This window comes from Gadus macrocephalus, chromosome 8 (assembly GCF_031168955.1).
Source record: "Gadus macrocephalus chromosome 8, ASM3116895v1".
NCBI lineage: Eukaryota > Metazoa > Chordata > Actinopteri > Gadiformes > Gadidae > Gadus > Gadus macrocephalus.
This window is the reverse complement of record NC_082389.1, coordinates 5,897,798-5,922,276: the sequence shown is the minus strand read 5'-3', so window position 1 is coordinate 5,922,276 and position 24,479 is coordinate 5,897,798. Positions and strand designations below refer to the sequence as shown.

The 24,479-nt window shown below is 48.4% G+C and overlaps 1 protein-coding gene and 1 long non-coding RNA gene across 4 annotated transcripts; one reads left to right on the top strand and one right to left on the bottom strand.

Moving 5' to 3' along the window:
• On the bottom strand, positions 1-24,267 carry LOC132462700 (5'-AMP-activated protein kinase subunit gamma-2-like). 3 transcript variants are annotated; one of them, XM_060058396.1, is made up of 15 exons: positions 23,885-24,267; positions 20,312-20,576; positions 10,735-11,006; positions 8,068-8,119; positions 7,158-7,267; positions 6,155-6,236; positions 5,730-5,788; positions 5,588-5,633; positions 5,419-5,473; positions 4,987-5,113; positions 4,517-4,682; positions 4,391-4,428; positions 3,801-3,947; positions 3,123-3,216; positions 1-1,804 (listed from the first exon to the last, which is right to left on the bottom strand). In XM_060058396.1, exons 1-15 carry the CDS (start codon positions 23,966-23,968, stop codon positions 1,773-1,775), a joined length of 1,629 nt encoding a protein of 542 aa, XP_059914379.1. In that variant the 5' UTR covers positions 23,969-24,267; the 3' UTR covers positions 1-1,772. The 3 variants fall into 3 exon arrangements, with proteins under 3 accessions (XP_059914379.1, XP_059914380.1, XP_059914381.1); XM_060058397.1 differs by lacking the exons at positions 20,312-20,576; positions 23,885-24,267 and adding an exon at positions 16,568-17,368; XM_060058398.1 differs by lacking the exons at positions 10,735-11,006; positions 20,312-20,576; positions 23,885-24,267 and adding an exon at positions 8,271-10,405.
• On the top strand, positions 3,210-4,834 carry LOC132462709 (uncharacterized). The gene is made up of 2 exons (XR_009526900.1): positions 3,210-3,459; positions 3,566-4,834. It is a non-coding gene; the product is annotated as an uncharacterized LOC132462709 (long non-coding RNA).
• Positions 24,268-24,479: the final 212 nt, after the last annotated feature.

Sequence of the window (24,479 nt, the reverse complement as noted above, 5' to 3'; positions counted from 1 at the left end):
TACATTCAGTGGCCATTTATTTCTCTCCAACCAGAAAGATACAAAAAAAGTCAATCAAAAACGGGAAGAAAATAAAAACCTATTCATAACTGTTGAAGTGTAATTTATCATGCTTGCACATGTACAGTACATATGTATCCAATACAAACGTTTTAAACATATTGTCACAAAATTATTTACAAAAATAACAGTAAAACTGCACTTTCTTCCCACATTCTTTTTTTTTTTCAATACACATTCAATAAAAATAAAGCTTTCTCTGATATGTCTTCTGAAAACCCCTTTATTTACAGTGAACGACAGATGAGTAACTGTCCAGGCTAGGGGGTACGAGAGGCCATATTGTTTTTGCATGTGATTAGAGTAACAATCAGGTAACAATGACCCACACACACATTCAGAAAGGACAGAAACAGGACCGAGAACAGGCGGTGATTCAGAACCATTGTCAGGTTCGGCGAGGGAGGGGTTGCAGCCATTCCAACACCTCAAACACAGACAAATCATCTCACCCGCCTTGTGTGTGGGATAAAGATCTTTACATTCAGTTCTTCTCTGGGTGTTCACCTTGCCACTAAACTATTTCAAGGTGCATTCTTTGGGTTTCTGTTTTGTAGGTTGCAGTAGATAGTAACTATGAACTCGAAGGCGTGTTCAGAATACTTTTAGAGGTTGTGGCTGTAACTTCTGTGGTGAGTTACTACACCACTTGTGTTGACCCGAATTGTGTTATTCGTCATTAATATTTCGAGTGACACCAGAGCTTTGAAGTTTGTTTTCAGTGCCTGACTTCCACTTCTTTCGGTATTCAACAAACAATCTCCTTTCGGAAATGCATTTATGATGCGTAAAAAATAACATTGTGATCTAATTACCTTCAGTTGTCTTGTCAGTGCGAGAGATTGACTCAATGGAGGAATGTTCTCCTTATTGGTTCTAACAGCAGGGCGGATAAAATGGCGGGTGTATGCTTATACTGATATCCTTAACGCTGTTCTTGGGCCTATGAACCTCAACAACCTCCAAACTTGAGTAAGGATATCCATCCAACCCGAGGTCGGCGCTATGCAGGCTGACTGTGAGCAAACGGGACATGGCACAGCGAAGATAGTTTGGAAAGGAGGGAGGGCACAGAAACACAAGCACACAAACCTCCACATGACCCTGAACCCTGGCAAGCGTGAAGCATTACGGCCACGCTTATCCCCGTGACGCAACCCGCCCCTCTCCCCGCGCACGCAGCCGCAGTGTTTGTTTATCCACCCACAGTGTGTGTGTGTGTGTGCGTTAGCGGTGTGCGCGTGTGTTCAGTGTCCAAAAAACAAAAACAAAACACACACCCTAACAGGAAGAAGGAGAATAACACCACAAACAACAGGGGGTGAATCGGGGGGGGGGGCAGCCCCTGGTCCTCCAGTGCGGGGGCCCTCCAAGCTCTTTGGTATCCAAGCCTTTATATAGTGCATCAGTCCGGGGCCGATGGGGGAGGCCCCTAGGAGCCCGGCCGCTACGAGTCCTCGGCCGTTTCGATTGAAAAAATAAAAAAATAAAACTTGCTGCTCCCTCCAAAATATCCTGTTCGGGTGCTTCTTCTCTCGCTTATCTCTCGTCGCTTTTTTCTCGTCTCTCTCTCTTTTCTCTCTCTTCTCATCTCTCTCTCTCGCTCTCTCGTCTTCTCACTCGGCAAGCTTCACTCTCTCGTCTTTCTCTTCTCTTTCGTCTTTCTCTTCTCTCTCGCTCTCGTCTCTCTTCTCTCTCTCACTCTCGTCTTCTCACTCTGCAAGCTTCTCTTCTCTGGAAGCGTCTGGGAGGGGGGGAGAGGGTGGAGGGATGAGGTGAAGATGTGCAATATCCAGGCAGTAAGTGTTAAGAAGGGCAGCACACATAAATCACCCTTGCCAATGCATATCTTAGCAGGGATAAAAGGCTAGGGAAATGCTGGTCAGACTGCAGCCCGATGGACTCACTGCCAAAACCCTGTCCTAGGTGCAGGGAAACTCCTCTTTGATGTAAAATTCCTAACCATACCAATCCAATATTACAAGGTCAGTAGCTGGAAGGTCAGTGGCAATCATGATGACCCAATGCGGACCTTGTTAAACAATCAGGCCCAAAGCACACACACACACAATTAATATTAACTATGTCCTCGCCTCTTAGATAAGTTACACATTAACTCATCAGAGAATACCGATCAAATACCTCATCTCTGAGTTACGTTACCCAGTAACTAATCTATGAGTATTGATCCCAAAGCAGATGTTTAGGGCGATGCAGGGTGTTAGTTTATAAAGCATGGATCCCATGATACAACCGTGCGCTTAAAATCCCTCACTAAGGAAGAAGCACTCACTGATGAGCCGGCTCTACACTTTCCCCCGCTCACATTACAGGCGCGTGTTTGCTCGCTTGCGTCTCGGACCGACCCCGTAAACATCGGTCAGCGCAATAACATCCGCTCATTGATTTTATGATGCGTCACCGCATGTTGTCATTTCATCATTGTGGATTTTATTATCTGGCTTGAGAAATGACTTGCGTTTCTTTTTTCCCTTTTCTAAGAATTATTTCTGCATTTCTATGCTTTATTAGAGAGTCAGATAGACCGGTTGGTATGGGAGAGAGAGGGGGGGAGGACATGCAGCATAGACTAGGTGCAGGAATCGAACCCGGGGTCGCTGCGATCAGCACTGAGCCGTGACGGTACGCGCTCTACTCTGTGTTTCTACCTACTCGCCCCTTCCTCGTGCTTCTAACGCAGTCGGGTTAGTAGCTTGAGCGTCTGCCCTTCACGTCCGCAGCCTGCCTTAGTAGAAGCAGACATCAACGAGGAACTGCTGTCAGCCTATCAGACGCCCTCGCTGCACACAGCCCTTAACGGGGGACATGCCATCCAACGCCGGCGTTTACGTGCGTGTGTCGTCCTACCTGAGGTTGGGTCACAGGGGCAGGGGGGGGGGGGGTGGGGGGGTGGGTTGGGTGGGGTTGGGGGTGGGTAGAGAGGGAGTTGGAGCCCCCGGCAGGAGACAGAAGGGTGGGCGCGGTCGCTGTGTTGGGGTGGATGAGGGGTGGATGAGGAGGGGAGAGGGGCGGAGGGCTTCAGTGCTGCTGGGCGTCTATACCTGCGGGACTGAGCACCAGGGCCTGCAGGATGTCCGACAGGGAGATGATCCCCTCGATGCTGGAGCGCTCGTCCACCACCACCAGACGATGGACCTGGAGGACGGACGGACATGCACACAGGGACACACACACACACACACACACACACACATTTTTAGGGTGACACAAAGTGGCCATGAAGGCTGATAATAACAATGCTCCGGTAAAGTAAGGTAAGACAAAAGTACTCAGAGGGTTAACTAGCTGTGTAACAACAAATGGACTAGATCCTTGGGGCAGGATGTTGTAGTGGCTAACAACTGAATTCCCAGTAAGTAACTCAACCCCTTGCCTCAGGTCTCAATAAACTGTTCTAATGTTGTCCAAGATTTTCCGCAAATATTTCGGATCCAATCATAAAATATTGAAAAGCTTTTGAACGCAGAAATGTCCAAATGTCCAGGCCTCAATAAACTGTTCTAATGTTGTCCAAGATTTTCCGCAAATATTTCGGATCCAATCATAAAATATTGAAAAGCTTTGGAACGCAGAAATGTCCAAATGTCCAGGCTTAAAAGGTACCAGGCTTTTGCGCAAGTGTTATAGAGCTTTTTTTCAAATTACGACCATAAACTAAATTAGAAACCATTGGTGCGTGCTAAAGTGTAATTGTATTGAGTGAGTGAGTGAGTGCCTACTTCAGCCTTCACTATGCGGTCCACAATGGTCTCCAGGGTCTCCAGCTTGTGGCACTTCATGACTCCCTCAAAGTACTGCGAGCGGTGCTTCAGCGCCTGGGTCACCGTGATGTCCAGGTTGTTGTACGTCTTCTCCGCCGCCAAGTTCTGAAAAACGGCCAACAGGGGGCGCAGCACTTAGGAGCAAGCTCAGCTAGTAGGAGACCAGGAGGATGCTTCAGTTCAAGATGGCTTCTGTTGTACACAATGGCTTTCATTGTAGATTAATCCATCGATTATTATTCACATTCAATATTTAGTCTATAACGTGTCATAATACGTGGAAAATGTCCACCACAAGCCTTAAATTAAGTGTATGCTTTTGTCAAATGAGTGGCCAAGAAAAAAGGTTATAAAGTTATTTTATAATCTGAAAGAAAAAAGCTAAAATATGTGTATTTCACGAGCTGTAAACATCATCGATTTTCCGTTGAACAAAAAAAACATCCATCTTATTGTGAGACTGATCGCCTCGGCACTCATTGGTTACACCAACAGCTTGGGGGGGGGGGGGGGGGTGTGTGCATTGAAAACAAAATGGCCGAACTTACGATGACGTCAAACTTGGAGTAAATATCCACCACCTTGCCTGTGAGGAGAGAACAACATGAGACGTCAGCATTGCGTTGTCCCCCAGAGAGACCGGTGCAGAGCCTCACAGTGGGATGCGTCCCTACCGCTCTCGTCCACCACGGGCAGCGCAGACACCCTCCGCTCCACGAAGATGTTGAGGGCTTTGATGATGGGCGTGTCCGGGTGGATGAAGGCGATCTGGTTGTACGTGCCGATGCCCAGCTCCCCCAGCGTCTGCTTCATGAACGCTGGCTTTGGCATTTCACACACCTGGGCGAGTGGGAGGGAGGGACACACACACACACACACACACACACACACACACACACACACACACACACACACACACACACACACACACACACACACACACACACACACACACACACACACACACACACACACACACACACACACACACACACACACACCTTTCAGAGACTGTTGGAGCGTCTGGCCACTAGGGGGCAATACATAGATGGAAACAGATGTCCAGTGTATGCATCCAAGGCAGATGGAGAAGCATGTAAGGGAAGGCGATAACACAAAGGTGGATGGGCGGCGTGGGACTCACAAAGAGCTGGAGGAACTTGAGAATCCTCTTGTGCGTGAGGATGTAAAGTGCATTCCCTGTGACAGGGTCGATGACAGGCAACCGGTGAATTTTGTTTTTGATGAGGGTGTACACTGCGTCAAACAGGCTGCAGATAGAGACAGCAAACAAATGGGTTTACAGACAGGGATTACAGTGTGTGTGTGTGTGTGTGTGTGTGTGTGTGTGTGTGTGTGTGTGTGTGTGTGTGTGTGTGTGTGTGTGTGTGTGTGTGTGTGTGTGTGTGTGTGTATGTGTGTGTGTGTGTGTGTGTGTGTGTGTGTGTGTGTGTGCACGCAAGCCTTGGTACACCGTCTCACACACACACACACACACACACAATAATACAATGCACTGGAAAGTTCTCTTCCTCAACACAATGTGCCATTACTAATTCATGGTCAAACATTGTACCTTGCATCAGGTGATATATTCACCAGGGGCTTGAATGTCGCTTGTAGATACACCTCTGTGAGGGAAGGAAAAGGTGTTTCAAAAGAAAGTTGAATGGGAACATGGGAAATGTTATCCCGTCTGTTCAGCTCAACATCTCCAACATTAAAACCACAGAGGATCCACCCACCTCTCCACGTCTCCAGCTTATGTTCCTCCAACTCGTAGATTTGCACCTGAAGACACAAAAGCAGAAGGCGCCGGTAAGCACCGTAAAAGCAGGACCGAGTCGTCCGGGGGGGTGGGGGGGGGAAAGCCGCAGGGCGACCTACCATGGGTGATTTGTAGTATCGGTGTAGGATGATGATGAAATCTGTGATCGTCAACATCCCTGCGAACAAAAGGGACAGCACATGGAGTTATGATGCACTCATCAACCTGGGATTGCATTGTGAGAGAGATGTGCCCAACGCTATTCAGTGGTGTACGGAGACTCGTTTTAGGCTTTTATTGTCCCAAGAAGAACAACAGTGTGCCCGGTTCACCAGAATCATGTCTGCATATTGCGTCATGCCTTTAAAAAAACGACGGTTTCTAGTCTCTGTGGAAAATGACGTTATGCTGCATTGTGCGACTGAAAAAAAATCGGCTTTATGATTTAAGTATTTATCGTCTCCTCATTTCTTGAGGTTTCCGTGAAGAAGGCAAGCCCTCCAACCAGGCTCTCCTATTATAAGAGGAAATCCCGGCTGCTTACCCACAAAGCTCTGCTTCTCCGTGTCCCACAGTGGGGCTGCTCGCACGCCATTGGCCACCAGCGCAAAGAAAGCTTTCTTAACCTGCCGTCAAACAGTTGGATGCAAACAATAATACAGAGCCATTAGTCCAGACGTGTCACTGATTAAAGCAGCCATTTCTTACGTTGAGCTTTTCCTGGAACATTTTCCACTCATCCTTTTGTAATAAATGTGAGTAAAGAGTAAACAGTATCCACCCAAGACTCAGTAAACCAGGGGATTTGTATCATCTGTATTCTGTTTGGTTTGTGGGGAACGATGGCAGGCAGATGATGGTCTATGTGGGTTTTCAATCCTTTCAAATTAAACATGATGCCGGTGGCTTCAGTGAAATAGTTCTACAAAGAACCAACCCTCCTTCCAAGTATAACGATATCGTACAATTCAGTGACCGATTTCATTGCACGCCACCCACCTACCCGAGCTGAAACGTGAAATCGTGAACAAAGCCAAGCCAACCGGGCCGGAGACCTCCCAGATTTCTCCAGCTGAATGCCTCAGGGCTAGGTCATTGGTTTTCCTCTCGTTTAGATTTCATTTGGATACGGATGGCGTCTGTCGCCACACTTAAGACAGCCCAGGACACGCCCAAGATTACTGTTCAACAGCTTTGGGACCATTTCAAAACAATCCCGACGCCAGCTCACAGACTGAGTGGTTCTTGATATGTGTGTGTGTGTGTGTTTGCCCCCACGTTAAAACACTAACTGTCTTTGGCATTCTCTCCTTACCCCTCCACCATTGCAACCACTTAATATAAGCGCTTAATGTCCTGCTGAGGTTCAAAGAAGAAATAATAGGCTTTGTCTTGTCACCTAAACAAAGGCTTTCTGTCGTAGTACCGGCCCATATTGACATCACACAAGTGCCGGTAATTCTGTGAATAGAAGCTGCGTATTTGTGTGTGCGTGTGCGTATAAAAGCCAGCGTGTGTAGCTGCACAGAAGGTAGAGCAGGACGTACTTGGAGTGCGGTGTCGAATACCACCAACTTGGAGCTGGTGGGCACGATGTCGTAGCACTTGTGGGACTTCATGAAGCGCATGTAGATATCACTCTCTGGTTCAGCAGCAGCTGTCAGGACGGGCGAGAACAACAGACCCATCAGACAGACACGGGCTAATGGACGGCAAACTACTACCGATCTAAACCACTAAGAGCCACTTACTGTAGCATTTTGACCAGGCTACCCAGAGTGCCTTGGGCTAGCCTCTCCTGTTAGCAACTTAGAACACCAATGTAGGCAGCCGTCACGGCTCATTTGTGGCATGTTGGAAGGCACATAAACCAGGCTATATATATATATATATATATCTATTTACCATTTATACATTCCATTGTTCCAACAACCATTTCGACCAATACTGAAGTGTTCATCACTTCAGTTTGATTTAAAAGACAATGTATAGGCTACTCCTGCTGCATTATAAAAATAACGTAGCTCAGTAAAAAAAGAGCATATATTCAATACATAATTGAAAAAACATAGGAAAGAAAGAAGAAGCCCAAGAAGAACATATCAAAACATGTGATCATGCTAACATTATATTCAGCGACGGTCCCATCCTGGGAACGCTCAATACGTGACAGAATGAGAGATCATGACTTCACGCACATGACAGATTCGGCCGACGCTCGCCTCATATATAAAGCAGTGCGTTGCAATTGGTTCTTAACCTATTGTGTAAGGGGCGTTATATTACAAGTCCCACCCAAATACTTTAGTAAACTGCCTAAATCCCACTAAAGCAACGTAGCCGCGTCGTCGCTGTGACTGTTATTCCGACGCGTAGAATCCACACGTGTACTGGCGTACTCACGGGATAAAAACAACTGACCATTTAAACGTTCAAACCACAACAGGGGACACTCACCGTCATCATCTATGTCAAGTTTCTCCAGCATGCCTTCGAATAACCCGTGCACCTAGGAGGGAGAAGGGGAGACGTGCTCCGGTCAGGAGAGATGCAAAACAGTCACGACACACACTCGGCCGGCTCACAACAAACTTTGCGGGTGATATTATGAGCCGGCTGATGACGGGACTCCTCAACAGGGCTCCGAACAATGCTGTTACCGAAGTAGCGTCCGGAAATAAATGTTCGCGGTCGGTCAATTGCTGCACAACTGGGCTTGTTTACAGCGCTGCGATCCACGCGTCGCGCAACAGAGGAGCGCGCGAACAGACGCTCACCGCAAAAGGCTTGAACTTTATTGGTAAATATGTAATATTTATCAACGGGCACACCCCTTTATAAAAGTGGAACATTCCCAATAGGGTCTTTCAATGCAGCGATGGGGAACAATGCAGACATACTGGTCGTATTGAAACTGATACTAAACTGCCACTGTGATCTCCCGACTCTTGCTGGTTTCATTCAACCGACATTTAAAAAAAAAAAAGAGCCGAGGTTTATTAAATCGTATGCTGAAACCAATGGAGCCTAACCGATTCCCAGTATTCCAGCCATAGTCATTCCCATGGGGGGAATGCGGGCACCACCATTACGCTGTGTGGAAACGCCCCTCCGCGCTCAACAATCGGTCCCTCACCATATTAGGAAATCCCCTGTGTTGCCTAGCAGCAAGAAGCAGGAGATAGGTCTACGCGGTAACGTCGCCGCGGTTAATTAGACGCGAGTAGCGCAGTGTCTTATCTTAAATATGGAAAGAAGACGGCATCGTCAAAGCCATTAGGGCAATAGTTTATCGGCAGCTATTCAAAATGGGGCGTATTATAAACCTTTGATCTGCCTTTTCAGATTAGAAAAGGCAAAAACACATAAGGGAATATGCTTAGTCACACACACACAAGTTATAGACAAGCAGATATCCATAGCTTTGCTTGTGCCGATAAAATATTCTCCCCCGGCCTTAAATTTGCAAGTATAATTCCTTTGGTCCACTGCGGCAGGGCAGGATAGTCCTTATACATGTCATACGTGTTGCCAGGTCTCCCCGGAGCCGGCCTGCGATGGTGACACAGCGCTTTTCTTGCCAAAACTACTGCAGCACCATAAATCTTGCCTGGCTGCGGCACAGCAGAGGGGCTTCGCTCTCTGATTCGGTTGAGGCAGAAAGTACCTCACCGCCGTGCTATTAAGAGGAAATGAGATCATTCAATTCTTTAAAAGAAAACGGTTGCTGGCAGGCAGACAAGATGGACGTACACTCATGATGAATCTACTCTCTCTCTTACGTATCCTTGGGTGTTTTACAACACACGAGACTAGGGATGAGTTATTATTTTTTTGATTATATTAGTCAACATCAATCACTCAAAGCTACCAGGGGCGGGGCAATCACAACAGACAGGTGGCTACACTTCATCACACAGCTTCTCTCCACACAAGGGCGTTTGGGCTATAAAACACACACACACACACACACACACACACACACACACACACACACACACACACACACACACACACACACACACACACACACACACACACACACACACACACACACACACACACACACACACACACACACACACACACACACACACACCCCCCCCCCCCCCCCCCCCCCCCCTCCTGGTCATAAGGCATCAAGGATTCAGAAAGAACACCAACCTTTGCTGTATTAACTAGATAAAAGCTCCTTCGACCATGCTTTTGCAAGTAATTAGCTTTGTGCGCCTTTAGTTCGAACAGCAACAAGTGCTATTGACAGCAGAGTAAAGCAACAGGACTTCAATCCGTCATATGCTTTCACACAGCAATGGTTCCTACACACTCCATCCGGTACAATCCCTGTGACTTTGAGAAAGGTGGAGGCTTTATGTTCAGGAAATATTGTAAACATTAACACAAGCCAAGGTGGGGCTTAGCAATCGAATCGTCTAGAAAATGCAAAAGCAGCCGGCATACTTTAATGACACGCATGAGTAGCTTCGACTACTGCATCCGTCCCGCACCATTGCGTAGCGTATCACATCCCATCACAATGGAAATGCAGTTTGAATTGTCGGTTCAAATGAATGCCGAGAGTAACCGAACATCAAACGGTTGAGATTGCCATCTCTGGTGAAACATTCATTTCACGTAAGTCATTTCAACCGCCAGTTCTTATCATCTCTAACCGAACGCCTAAAGGAAACCAAAAGAAGAAAAAAAAACAATCGAACCCCATCGCACAACACCAAACATTGTCATGGTTCCCATGACAATGTTTGGTGTTGTGGTTCGATTTTAGTTTTTTTTTAGTTTTTTTTCTTTTGGTTTCATGACAATATTTGAGGAAGGTCGAACCGTGAGGAAGGTCGCTCGGCCTTCCTCATCTGTGCCTATAGGAAGCTTGGGTTTTATTTTATTTTAAAGATTTATCTGCCTTTTTATGCTCTATGATAGAGATAGACAGGAAGGTAGTCGAGATAGAGAGGAGAAGACATGCAGCAAAGGAACCCGGGCAGGAATCGAACCCGGGTCCGCTGCGATCGGGACCGAGCCTTAACGGGACGCGCTCCACGACACGCGCTCCCCGACGCACCGGTGGATCGGTGGACGTCCGCCGAGTGTACCCAGTGTACTCACGTGGTGCGAGGTAGCGGTGGGCGTGGCGGGGCCGGGCGACGGGACGAGGGGGGGCTTGGTGCGCGGGAGGCTGAGCCGGTGGCCCAGGTCGGGCGCCGTGCAGGACAGCGAGCGGGAGCGGGAGCGCAGGCTGAGACGCTCGGCCGTCGGGGAGCTGGGCTGGGGCGCCTGGGGGAACAGCGGCTGGCTGGAGGCCTGCGGGGGGGTGGTGGACGCCTGGGGGGGGGTGGACACCTGGATGGGGGTGGAGGGGAGTGACGAGCCACCAGAGCCTGGGGAGAGAGAAGGAGAGCGAGGGGAGAGGGTCAGGGATTGGGTTCACGTTAGATTGATTAAGGTAGAACCATATCCTAAAAGGGGTGCGACGTAGTGGAGTGTGTGTGGATAACGGCTGGTGTAAGCAGCCTCACCTGACCCCAGACACACTGTTTAGACCCGTGGGATGTGCCACACCTGTGGCACATCCCCAGAGTTAATGCCGGCTGGTTTAATGTTAGACCAGCCGTCTCCACACACACTCAGGGAGGTCTCTCGCATGGCCACATAGGATTACGGTTACCCCATTGTCAACCAATTTTCACAAGAGAAACCAGTTTTCAAACATCGCCAACCTGTTTTCCTGGTCTGGAGGAGCCCAGTAAAAGTCCCCAAGGGGGAGTGTAGCGGGAGCATTGTTACAAACATGTTGGTGTAACGATCTCCCTGACACTTGGCAATGTCGAGTGTTGGAATAAAAGTCAACTCCTGAAAGCACAATGGACCTTCATGATGGAACGCATATTAACAGTTTATTAATCTTTCAAAAAACAATCTCAGACCAAACATCACAAGGACCCTTTGCTAACTTCATGAAACCCAATTTCTTCAGTTGACTAGAATCCCTACTCTTGACTTTTGAATGTGTTTATGTGTAAGAGATGACTGATAGACTGAGATAAAGTGTGTGACTGCAGGGGGGGGGGGAGGAGGACACAGTGGGATGGTGTCTGATTGGTCAGGCTGCTCTGTGTGATCTTATCACTGCAGTGAGGACAGATGGGAAGGCCCATCTGATCAGTTGAGGTATAGATACAGCTCACTAAGCTGTGTGCTGCCAGCAGCCTGCCAATACAACTCTAATGTCTTGACTCGAGATGTCTTGACTCGAGATTTCATCCCTTGACGTACAATTTGTATAATTCAAGAAGGATCATAACGACAAAAACAATGTACATCATTGTATACGGATCTATGTGTGACATTTCTGCAATACAAAAAGACGATGAAACCCCAAATTAAAAACCCATAATGTTTACAGAATGAATCCAAAGATATCAAGGGGAAGCTAACGACCCACTTATGCCCATTGATTTAATAATCGTTCGATTACCCGAGCGTAACATTGAGATCCCTTCATTTCCTCCACCTGCTCCCATTCACTTCGCTCCTGCCGGAGTTCAGTGTCGTTGTCTCCGAGCCCACGGGCACCGGGTTCAAAGACCAGCTGCTTCGGAGGCAGCGTCGCGCGGAGGGTCACCTGACGACCGTCACACGCCCCCCCCCGCGGACCCCCCCTCTAACGCATGGAGACACGGGACCCACACGCCCCTACTGACGCAGGGACCCTGGGGAGGAGTCACGAGTCTGCAGCCCCGTCAGACTGTACTTGTTACTTTCGTCACCCTCTCCAACTCGTGAACATAGAGAAAAGTGTTGTAATTTCCAACAGAGCCAAACTTAATGAACTCAAAGCACAAGGCAGACTCAACAGTGAGCAGCCGAGTTGTTATCCGCCTTCTGATTTAACCTTCACGATAAACGATCACCTTAACCTTCAAATCCAGGGATCCCCCACACACACACTCACTCGCACACACAGCCTTCACTGTGGCCTCAACCTATCCAAGGACGCTTCCATCAAACAACCCAATAGCTATCATCAACCAGTCAATCAATACAGCCCTGCCTGGTCCTGGCAGCGTGCACCGTGCCTGGCCCTCTCTCCCTTATCTCCTGACATTTAGCTGGCTTGTACCGGCCCGTCGTTGGCCCGCGCCCGCTTCCGCAGCGCCTCAGTCTTATTTTAGCCCCGCTGTTGTGGCACATTCCTCTGCAGCAGATAACCAACACAGGCCTCTGTGTGGGGCGAAAGTGGTGGCCGGCTGTGACACCACCAGCGTTTCAGGACGTACGTTGTCGTAGTCGTGTGGTCCCGTGTATTGACGCGGTGTGGCTAGGGCCAGGTTTGATACGGGGGTCACGGGCAGGTTCCTCAGTCGCGGGACAGGTCTGACACATTATACCAACTGTGTGAGTGTGAGACACAGGTGTGAGTGTGATTAGCCGTTACAAGCCGTTTTGGCGTGTCCACCTAGATCTATGATGGATAGTTGAGCAATGTTTGCTACAGTACACTGGGTAGGCTGGTAGACTGATCTATCCAGCAAACATCGAGGCCGACACTTGTAAAGTCAGAAGAGGCTGGTTTTTAGAACGGCTGGTAATGACTAATCACATTCACACCTGGTGGTATAATACGTCCCCTAGAGCCAACTGGCACTTCTAGGGGAAAACGCAGGGAGGGGGAAGACGAACGTGACGCTGGGCAACATAGTGTCATGTTCACACACAGGGCCGGACGTACATAAATATTCACACACACACACAACCCAGAATTCACAATAAATAACATGCATATATCCGCCTAACATTGGTTAATAACAAAGCCAACACTGGAGAGGTGTGTGCATATGGCCTGAATGCGCATGTGTGTGTGTGTATTTGTGCAAGTGTGTGTGTCTGTCTTAGCCACGGCTGATGTGCAATTTTGTCTGTCTTAGCACAGCTGAGCTGATGCGCAATTTTCCAGTGAAGGAGATTCCCTGAACAACTAGAACGACTCCAATGAGACTGAAGACTTCCAGGTTCACTAAGAGTGCAATCTGCACCAAGTGAGCACAAACACTAGTTGGCAAGTGCATTACAAGCCCAAACATATACACTAAACGTAGACCTACTTTTGCAAAAGCTTCATATTTAGAATAGTTTTGTATGACGGGCTAAGAGTGGAAGTGAAAAGAGGCAAAGGTAGAGGTAAATATGCAAATAAACATATTTGCGTATTTTCCAACAAGTAAGACCGACAGCCACCTAACCTCACATTAACAAACACCGAATTGGTCCACAACGGCAGTAATTCCTGGCTTATGCTGAGAAGTCCCTTCAAAAGCTAATATATAACCAAGCAAAACACACACATAGACCATATCCGGCCAACTCTCATCCGGACTGATTGGAGAGTACGTGTGAACACTTCTCAGCTGCTGGTGGGGCAGAAGGTATGCGATCGCTGGGCTTCCCCGCTGGGCTGAGGGTGTGGACGTGCTCCGATGCTGCAGCACTTCCATACGATGAGAGCCCCGTGCATTCGCTGCACCAGATATAGACTGGCTGCTCGCTGTAACTGGACCTCCTGTTCTGACCTAATCCTAAATGCAACGCAGACCCCCCCCCCCCCCCCCCGCCCCCCCCCCCCCCCCGCCCCCACCACCCTCGACGCCAACACACTCTTTACGAGGCCCTCGTATGAGGGGCGCCGAACAAGGTTATAGATAGAAACCTGCTCGTTAGATCCCCGTGGGGAAAAGGAGCCAGGACGAGATTAAACAATGAACTCACTGCAGAAACTCTGTGTGCATAATGAAAAACTAAAATGGTGTGTGCATTACGCTGTGCATAAACATATAGAATTACACTAGTGATTCTAGAGGGCTAGGGAGTTAAAACGTCTTCATAAATGGATCGCTGGGTATAAATCGGGTGCATGCTGTGATTAACAACAAGGCGCGGGGGCACTATGTGCACGTCGCAGACTGCTTTGCAAAAAAGAACCGGCAGGGGGAGGGGGGGGTCTGGTGGCAGGATGGACCTCTGGAGCCGCCCTGTTGGGCCATCGACCCAGATCCAGTCCTCTGCCTGACCAGAGAGTCACAGAGCAGACGGTAAAGGCCTGGTTCCACTATGGCCAGCAGTTTGGTCACCATCCCACTTCCCTGCCATCATCCTGCTGAGTCGCTGCAAGCCCCTGTGGACGGCATTGATGCTGCTGCTCCAGCACACGACGACCACAAAGAAGAGGGTTACCTGCCATCAGAGCCTGGGGCGACATGTTCCGCATTGTCCTGCATACATTGAAGGACCCGACCCTCCCTTAGTGAACGCAGTCGGTCCCCTCTTAACTTCTGCCTAATTTCCCACCCCGGTCCGGCTTGCTGCACAGGTTCCTTACATGGTTATGGTTCCATATATGCATGAGCGTTTACCAAGGGGATGCCGCAGTGGTGCAATCTTAGGCGATTCTTTGCTGATGCTTTTGTCCGAAGCGACTTACAACCATACATTCACACATTCACACACCGACTCCGGTGTCCACCACACCGGGCGACCGCCAGCTCGTCAGGAGCAGTCAGGGTGATGCGTCTTGCTCAGGGACACCTCGACCCTTGGCTAGGAGGAGCCGGGGATTGAACTAGCAACCTTCTGGTTACCCAGTAAACCCACTCTGACTCCTGAGCTACTGTCGCCCCAGAGTGCAGAGGGCAAGCTGAACAGATCTGGGTTTCAGACCCGTGATTCCTGGCTTGCGTGTCACGGGGTTGAGACCTTCAAACCCACGGACACGGAGACCAATGAATACCAGTAGGTGTAAACAATGTGTGCGTGACAGAGAGACTTGAGGGCAATGACCTGCTTCCCCTTCTCAGGACAAGTCACGGTCTTGTGCCCCCGTAGTCGACTAGGATAGGCTCCGGCTCACACTCCCCACACTCTGACTACACTCCCCAGGAGAAGATGGATGGACAGGAACGCAGAGCACCTGCTTTGAATTCTGCATGTACAGGGGTGTCGTTTTGTGTCGATCACCTTGTTTCCCTGAGTCACACTCTTTCAGAACCACTTTTCTGGCACAGCCCCGGCGGAATTTCAAGACCAGATAGCTTTCTGTCGCTCACCAATGAAGTTTGCTATTTTTAAAGTCAAACAGTTATTCAGCAGAGAGTTGAAAAGAAGACACCAGCTGGAGAAAAGTGCAGAGTCACGCTGTTACATAATAAAGTGAAGCACACTGCACCACCTTTCTACGGCACCACCACCACATCGAACAGAAATCAATGCGTCAGCACAATATCACTCCTTTGTTGTCTAGAGCCGTCAACTCTGGTTAAACTCACACTCCCGGCGAGGACAGCGGTGAGCTCTGAACACTGTGGCTGAGGCTCGTGACATTTGGTGCGGGTGCCCTTTTGCTTTCAGTCCTGTATGGATTCCCTGCATGCTTTAGGAAGAAATCAGACACTGCGCCACCGACCGCCGCCTCAATTAGTGGCGGAAACACCCCCTCACGTCTGTGAACACAGCCCGTCAACCATTAATATTCATTGCCTCATTAAGAGACACCGACCATAACTTTAGCTGGATTTCATTGATTGATTTATAGACAGACACGACCGCAGCATTGATATGAGGTAAATAAGCATCACTGGCAACAGCGCGCGGATACACTGCCATATACATGTCAACAGACATTCCACCGGTAGGTATGCATACTGTACATCGCGAGAGTAAGAGATCACTACAGCGTCTACCGCCCCACGGCTATGGATATACATCCACCACGGCGTACATTACTCACAGAACGTTGCATCAGCACTGAGCGTGGGAGAGGAGGAATGTTATTTCACACTTTCACACACATGCATCTTGTATTAACACCTTAAAGGACTGTTAATCAGCCCCAGAGCTATGAGGAGAGGAGGAGGAGAAGAGAAGAACGGAGGCGGGGTGGGTGTGTTACCGGGCGGACCGGGGGACTGGGACTGCCCTCTGCTTGCCAGCCCATCCTGCTCCTTGCGCTTCTTGCTCCGACGCAGACTACCGAACCTCTTCATGGAGCTCACGGGGGGCGGCCGGGGTTTCCTAACCAGACGGGAGCATGGCTGCCGCACGCGGCGGGCGACGTAAAGGCACGGGGAGGTCTCCGCGACGAGCGTCGCCAGTAGAAACGGGGGGCTTTATGTTCTTCAGCCCGGCGTGGAGAACATCGTGGATAAGGAGAGAGATACAGTAGTACAGTACAGAGTCCTCGTGGATGCAACGCAGACGATGGAGTTCAGGAGGAAACTCTGGGAAAAGTAGTCTTTGTTCACGAAAGAAAGTCGATCAATCCGTTTTGAAGAGGAGCGAATATAGGTTCATTGCGGTCCGTGTGAGGTAGATGATCTGAAGAGGGATCTAGCTCTGTTTATCCCAGGTGCCCCGGGAAGGGGGGGGTGTCTGCGGCCAGCGTGCGGGGTCCGCGTCGGCCCGTCGGTCTCCAGGGAAACACGGACGTGTTGGAACATCTGAAGTAAGGCAATAGATCAAATCCCCAGGTCCGTTAAAATAGGGATGAGGAGAAACACAAACACACACACACACACACACGCACAAACACACAAACACAGAGATGCCCACACAGACACAGACACACACACACCACCCACGCTCGCACACAGAGTGGTGCTGTCCCCGGTGTGGCTTGCACGGTCTGAGGAGCTGTGAATTGTCAGGTGCAGCTGCGGCGGGAGCCTGTTTAATATGGCTTCAGCAGTCGGTAACGGGAGGCCACAGCAGTGTCCGCGAGCGACGCTGCACTGCAGCTATTGGCTGGCTGACGGTGGGGGGGGGGGGGGGGGGGGGGGGGGGGGGTCCCCGCCTTCTTTTGAGAAAAAAAAAAAGAAGCCCAGATTTAAATGATGAATTAAGAATGAAAATATCTAAAGCTCAGGCACCTTAGTCTACGTGAGCAGTTGCTATACATTCAGGATCGAACGCACCAACGCAAGCACTGAAATGATCAGGAAAGCCCAATGTAGGGAAGTGCATTGTGGGGGGGGGGGGGGGGGGGGGGACCTTTAAGACTTCTGAGAGGTGGGTCGGAGAGGGTCAGGGTGGCTCCGTCAGCCGATCCGAGAGTGGCTTTGGTGGCTGGTGTCCCTCTTCCCCTTCCTTAACGGATGGCTCACCCCTACCCACCCCCGCACCACCCTCCTCCAACCACACCCCCACAACACTTCAGATTTAAACCGGCAGATTATGCAACCTGTGAGCCGAGGCCCGAAAGGTCAGTAGGCCTTCGGTGAGGAGTCAGCGTGGAGCCACCCAGCAGGCATCCATTCCTAACACATCCCCACCTAAGATCAGGGCAGGTCTAAGGTCAAACGATCCATGTTTAATTCAATGAAGCGCTAGGCTGTTCGGTTGGGATTGCCGTGTTGTTAACCCAGTCTAACCCATACCCCACACAGCTTTGAAACCGAGCAAAAAAATGACTCATCTAGTCGTCTTATTTTGATTACTGAACATTCCTCCGGGTTTTAGGAGTTCACCGCAATAAAGCTCCGCTCCTGCTCGAGCAAGTCCTCTTCCCTTTTAAGGACGCTCGCCACCGAAACACTGGGTCCAGTATTTACTGAAAACACACCACATGGAAAAGAAGAGACAGAGACAGAGAGCAAGAGAGACTGAGAGCGACAGAGACAGAGAGCAAGAGAGAGAGAGCGACAGAGACAGAGAGCGAGAGGAAGACATTTCCAGATAAGGCTGCAAAAGGACAGCAAGTCATTCCCCACTACTTGGAAACTTAACATGTAGGCGATCCACATTTCTACGAAGAGTATAAACGCAAAGGAACATATGAAGAATTATATCGATATAAAATGCATGGAAGCACTGTACCTCATTGAGATGTGCATTGACTAATAATTTGACTCTGCAATGAATACTAAACTGTTGTGATGTGCCTTTGGAATGCAAAACCACCTTAAGAAGCAGCAGCAATTTGGGGGGGAGAGAGGAGAGCGAAGACTAGGATCATCAGCACACTCTTGTGGCAGGAGAAGGAAGTGTAGAAAACATCGCTCCACCGCAGAACGTTGGAATACGATTGGACCACCACCACCACCACACCCCCCGCCACTAGTAAACAAATATGTAGCTTTTAAAATCGTCTCCAACGTTAATAAATGAATACAAAATGACCCTTTGTTTGCAGTAAGGTTGCTAGAGACCATAGTCTACAGAATCGGGCGACACATTGCTGAACTCGGTATGTTTGATGTGTTCTTCTGGAGTTGCACCGATGTCAATGGCGTCCAGAGGAAAGCAGTTGGCAGGGGGAGGCGGGCTGAGACAACCCTGGCACCAGCGGAGCCATTCCGCTCAGCCCGAGCCAGCGAGGGGCCCTGGGTGCTCGCACGGCACCGCGAGAGGGGAGCGGGTGTGTGGAAGCCACGGAGCATGAGTCACCGGAGCGGCGTTTGATCTCAGCTTCCTACAGCCCCTCGGTGAACGCTGTGTTTCCGTGCAGAACATTCTGCCTGCTGTTGTGCAATATCAGAACGTGCAACAACAGGGCGTGCACGGTGCCGTTCAGTCACTCCCCAGCCCACATCTGCTCTCATCCAAACAGTGTCTGCCGCGACACACACAACAACGCGCAGACACACACACACAAAAGCATGCAGACACACGCACAAAAACACGCAGAAGATGGCGCAGTCGAACCGAAAAGGTTTCTTTTTAAAAAACACAGACACACGCATGCTGACACACACACACACACACACACACACACACACACACACACACACACACACACGCTGTTACGCAAGCACCCACGGATGCACACAAGCAAATGCTGCTAAACATGCACACACAGATGTGCACACGCACACACACAGCCTACATTGTGTTTACAAAAGCTTGTCCGACAGGAAGTACAGTGAGATTTTAACTTTATTCCATTGTTTGCCCTTGTTTTAAGAGGAAGTGGCTGGTGTGAGGAAGACAGTTGGAGGGCTCCAGCCGGCTCCAGTGGTTATTATAATTATCAGTCCCATCAGGATGTTGATCAAGTGTATTGTTACATTAGGCTCCATTACATCAACACGATACCGTAACAACTAAGTGGTGCATTGCCTTTGCATCGGTGCACGGCAAGTGGATAAGTGAAGAGGCCACTCCAAGAAACTGAGAGAAACATCTGCTCAATAACCAGACACTGCCCAACACTCCGTAGCTGGGAGTAAGTGTTGAAGAATTTCTGAAATCATGTGCTTTGAGGTCGACAGGTGTTTAAATAAGCGTCACTGGTGATATTGTCATAACCTGTGGTTTTGTGGTGGATGTGCCATGCAAATATCTGATGATTGTATAATCCTGAACAGAATTATTTTGAGATGACACTGGCATAATAAACAAATTAAAAAAAGATAATCTTGTTCTTGTCATCTAGCATTTAAAGCAGTTTGCTTATTTGATTAATTGAATGTACTTGAATGAGTCACACTTGGGTTATATCTTCATCGTTCAATGCACTTATTGTAAGTCGCTTTCGGCAAAAGTGTCAGCTAAATAAATGCATTGTTATATATAATGCAGTCCTTTGTTTATGCTAAAATAATAAAGAGATGGCTGACTCGAATGTTCACATGACGCTCACACAGCAATGATAAAAGAAGCACACTGTCTAACAGACAGAAAGGAGAGAGACACTGACCTTTTCTGGCCCTGGAGAAGAGCTTGATGCTGGAGGACGAGGAGCCGGACGAAGAGCGGAACATACCACTGAAGCTCAGCCGGCGGGGGGACTTGGGCGAGGAGGAGCCCTGCTGTTGAGAAGGGTAGGGGAAGATGTTCTTCGGGGAGCCCGGGCTGACCTTGGTGAGGACCGGGGCGGACCCGGGGCAGGAGGGCGGGCTGACGCTGGAGCTCCTCTGGAAGATGCCCCTGGTGGGGCAGGAGGTGCAGACGGGCAGCTCCCCCTGGGGAGGGGCAGAGGGGGAGGAGGTGTTAGCTCCAGAGGCTTGGAACATGGGTCAGCCCTGACCCCCCCCCCCCCCGATCGGTCAGGGGGTCCTTAAGGGTCTTTGAGTGGAGATATAGGCCCAATCCCATTTCTACCCCTTACCCTTACCCCTTCAAAACAAGGGGGAGGGGTAAGGGTAAGGGGTAAGGGGTGGAAATGGGATTGGGCCATAGAGTCAGGGAATACAGATGGATTTTGTGAAATGCATGCTTTAGGATGTTATTATTTAAAAAGGGTCCGACCTATGTTAGCCGATTAATATCGGCCGATGTTTTAGTTCCAGTGTTATACAGGGCAATTCCATGGATGAAGGGAGGGCAATTCCCACCGATTTATTTGAGTAATTAACTATTGAACATTATATTTTGTTTAATGCATAGATATAATTTTGTTTACACACATGCATGCACAAGTATATTCTGAGCCCATCCCGCACATGACCAATCATTTCAATAAAGACCCTGGCCTGCACTGTTTTGAATAGCATTTTGCATTGATACGCATATCGGCATAGACTCTATGGACAGTGCAGAATTTTTTTCCATATGGCCCAGCTGTAACACCCCTTACTCTTGTGAGGCCGGCAGGCTTTCTACTGCACCTCTGTTTCAGTCTGAGATTTATTGAGAGATTTCACATTAATGCCTAATCTCTTTCTTCTGCTTTCTATGGTCCCTTATTATCTCTGAAGTGACTTCTGCTTCTCCTGAATAAGAAACCAATGCATGGCGCTTCATTGCATTGACCTAACGTGATCCTGGGTGAGCATCCTAATGGCTGACCGCTACAGGGCAAGAACATGTTGTCCAGGCTCTCCCTACATTCTTCCCGTCTTTAATTGGTTAATAATAAGATGTGCTTTCAGAAGTGAAGAAAGTAATCCAGAACGCGTTGCACTAGGTTACGACGTGCGATGATAATGAATGTAGTTAAAAGCTGCGTCAACATAAGAAAGTGAATAAATAAATACTAATATATGTGGAATACATGAGGTGGAAACTCCACTCTCGTTCCTCTGAAGTGTTACATCACGGTAAATTGTGACCTTCTTTTCCCTGGTGCCAACTGCAATGAGGCACCCCCCCCCCCCCCCCCCCCCGACATAAATAAAACTAGAGGTGATATGCCAACAGCAGTTTATTTTCTGTGTGACGTACTGGACGAGAGTAGTTATATAATAGAATGAACACACACACACACACACACACACACGTTTCTTTCAAAGCAATACTTTCAAAGAACTACGAAAAACGACAAAAAGCATAAAGATCTAGATCTATATAGATATAGATATAGATCTATCTATCTATCTATCTATATATATATATATATATATATAGAGCGGTTTGGCAAATGAAAAAACTGTCTCACTGGTAGGTCACCGTACCTCTCAAACTTCTAAGAACTCAGAAGCAGGAAGGGTATTTTCATGCGCGTGTGTGAGAGGATCAGGTCACCGTTTGTTTAGGGCTGGGGCCGCGCTCCATACATAACCACCAATCCACAGACAGGTCTGCAGGGCGGAGCGTGCACACGCCTCTCTCTCCCTCTTTCATTGTGCAAGAGCAAGTTTAGGCAGGTTTCAGCCATGAGGGCTCAAAACAAGGAAAACAAACAGACAAGGCGGTCTCATAAAAAGGTGCAGTGTAAATATAATAACATTTAATTAAAACAGCAGGGAGGGATTCAAGGTTATATTATATATTTAAAATATATATGATATCCCCTGGATGGGTCGGCCAGTAATGGTTTTTAGGGGCCGTCAGACAAAATTAAAAAGATAGTTGTGTGACCGGCTTTAGCCTACCCACAAAATGTACTTTTGACAGGCATTGAAGGGAGAATATTTGTGGAACAGGTCATCCAATCTCCCGTTTGTCTCGATGATTAGGCAATATCAACGTTTGCCCTGGGGGTGTCACAACCTTAAAACATTGCCCAATAATCCTTGAGGCCATCTGAGACATGTAGGCCAACCATTACTCAGGTTCTTTGAGGGGAGTTCAGAGTGCAGGGTCATCGTTTAGCAGCGCAGACCCGCCAGAGCTCAGACTGACGTCTGTTGGTTGAGGGAGGGTCTCCGGTTAAGGTTACCCATCCAACAGTGTTCGGGACATGGTATGCGTATGGTTATTGCACATTGAACCCAAAAGGAGAGCTGTACAACGCTGCCCCTTTCATACGTTGCTCAGTGCCCTTCTTTTGCAATTCAAATGTGATGCTTATTTATATTAGGCTAAAATCATTACGAACAAGAGTATCGTTAAGTCAATGTGCTTGAAAACCAGGAGGAGCTTCTCTCTGATGCAATGGTTGTTTGATGTTTTTGTTTTGAAGGGAGGCTTACTATTTGGGGGAAAGGTACCACCAAGGTTCAGATCAATCTCCCGTTCACCTCGATGATGTGCAAATATCAACAGTCCTGACGACACAACCTCAACATGTTGCCCAATGATCTTCGCAGCCATGACAAGCAGGCCTATGTACACTCTTATTGACACGATAGATTAATGAATGCTGAATTACTTTTAGTGTGTTGGTATGGTCCCACCCAAACCTAAACAGGTGATTTTACCTTCAAGTCTGATCAGTGCAGGATGATTGGGTCACTATGAAAGTGTGATTTGAATCATAGGCTGCAGTAACATAATGGATTGAACATGCATCACATGGGGGACGAAGAGAAGCAGCTCAGTGATTATGAGAAGCAGCATACCGACCTCATGGCGGATTTGTTGTCATGTTAAGCAGGCCTATACTGTACACACCCTCGAATAACCCATTTCTGCGATACAACTTCACCGTAGGTGTGCATAACATTCGGCATCCCATACAATAATAATCATCTTAAAAAACGCAACCAAGGAAGTGTAATAGCATGAACAAGCTCAGTTGTCAAAAAAAAAAGAAAGAATTATAGCCTAATAGACGAATTCTTTCTTTAAATTCCCTCAAATGTCCCGTTTACCCATGCATTGGAATGTAAACATAAACAAAGGCAAACGATTAGATTAACTTTAAAAAGGTAGAATTGCAGACAATGACAGCCCTGGGTGTTGACAAACATGACTTTAAGTTACGACGTCACGTTTGCGTCTGAACGGGAAGATGCTGCAAGAAAAAAAAGGCCTACTTATCCTGTTTAGTATTCGTGAAAACATCAGCACATGTCCCGCGGACCGAGGCACACGTGGAGTGTGGACAGCGTTGGTATGTTGGAAAAACACGCCAGCCAACAATAACATGTAGGTAGGGTGGACTTACTGGCATGTCAATTCGCAGACTTCTCCTTTTCTTCGGGATCTTTTTGGAGCCGTCTTTATTGGACTCCATCACCGTGCTGCCCATCTTGTCGATATTCCTGCACTACTAAAGATATCGCTTTCAAACTCCTAGGGCAGTGCGATCGCTTTGAATACGAGTGTTGAAATGCAAAATGTGCAACCAATCCACCTATCTCGCGTTGTGTCTGTACAAAAATGCTGCCTCACAACTATGAAGCGGCCTCTTTTAACCAGGAAGTAGGCATGGCCGTGACCGAGGCAGACACCCACCACAACCCGACCTGTTGTAGAATAACATGCGCCTGCAGGAATGCTGCATGGCAGCGCGTCTGCAGCCGTATCATATACAAAGTATCACTGCTATTTGCTTTTTTTAGCCTGTACCATTCCTCCTGGGACGTTGAGTTGGCGATCAGGGCGAACAACTGCGCGGTTATGTCACATGCACACATGCTCCGTTTACCTTGGGTGTGCGTTTAGACGCGTGGTGCATGGTACGTTATTAAAATGTGTATTTGAGGATAATGTATCCGGACATTGGAATAGGGTAATGCAAAGCGTGGTGAACGCCACTA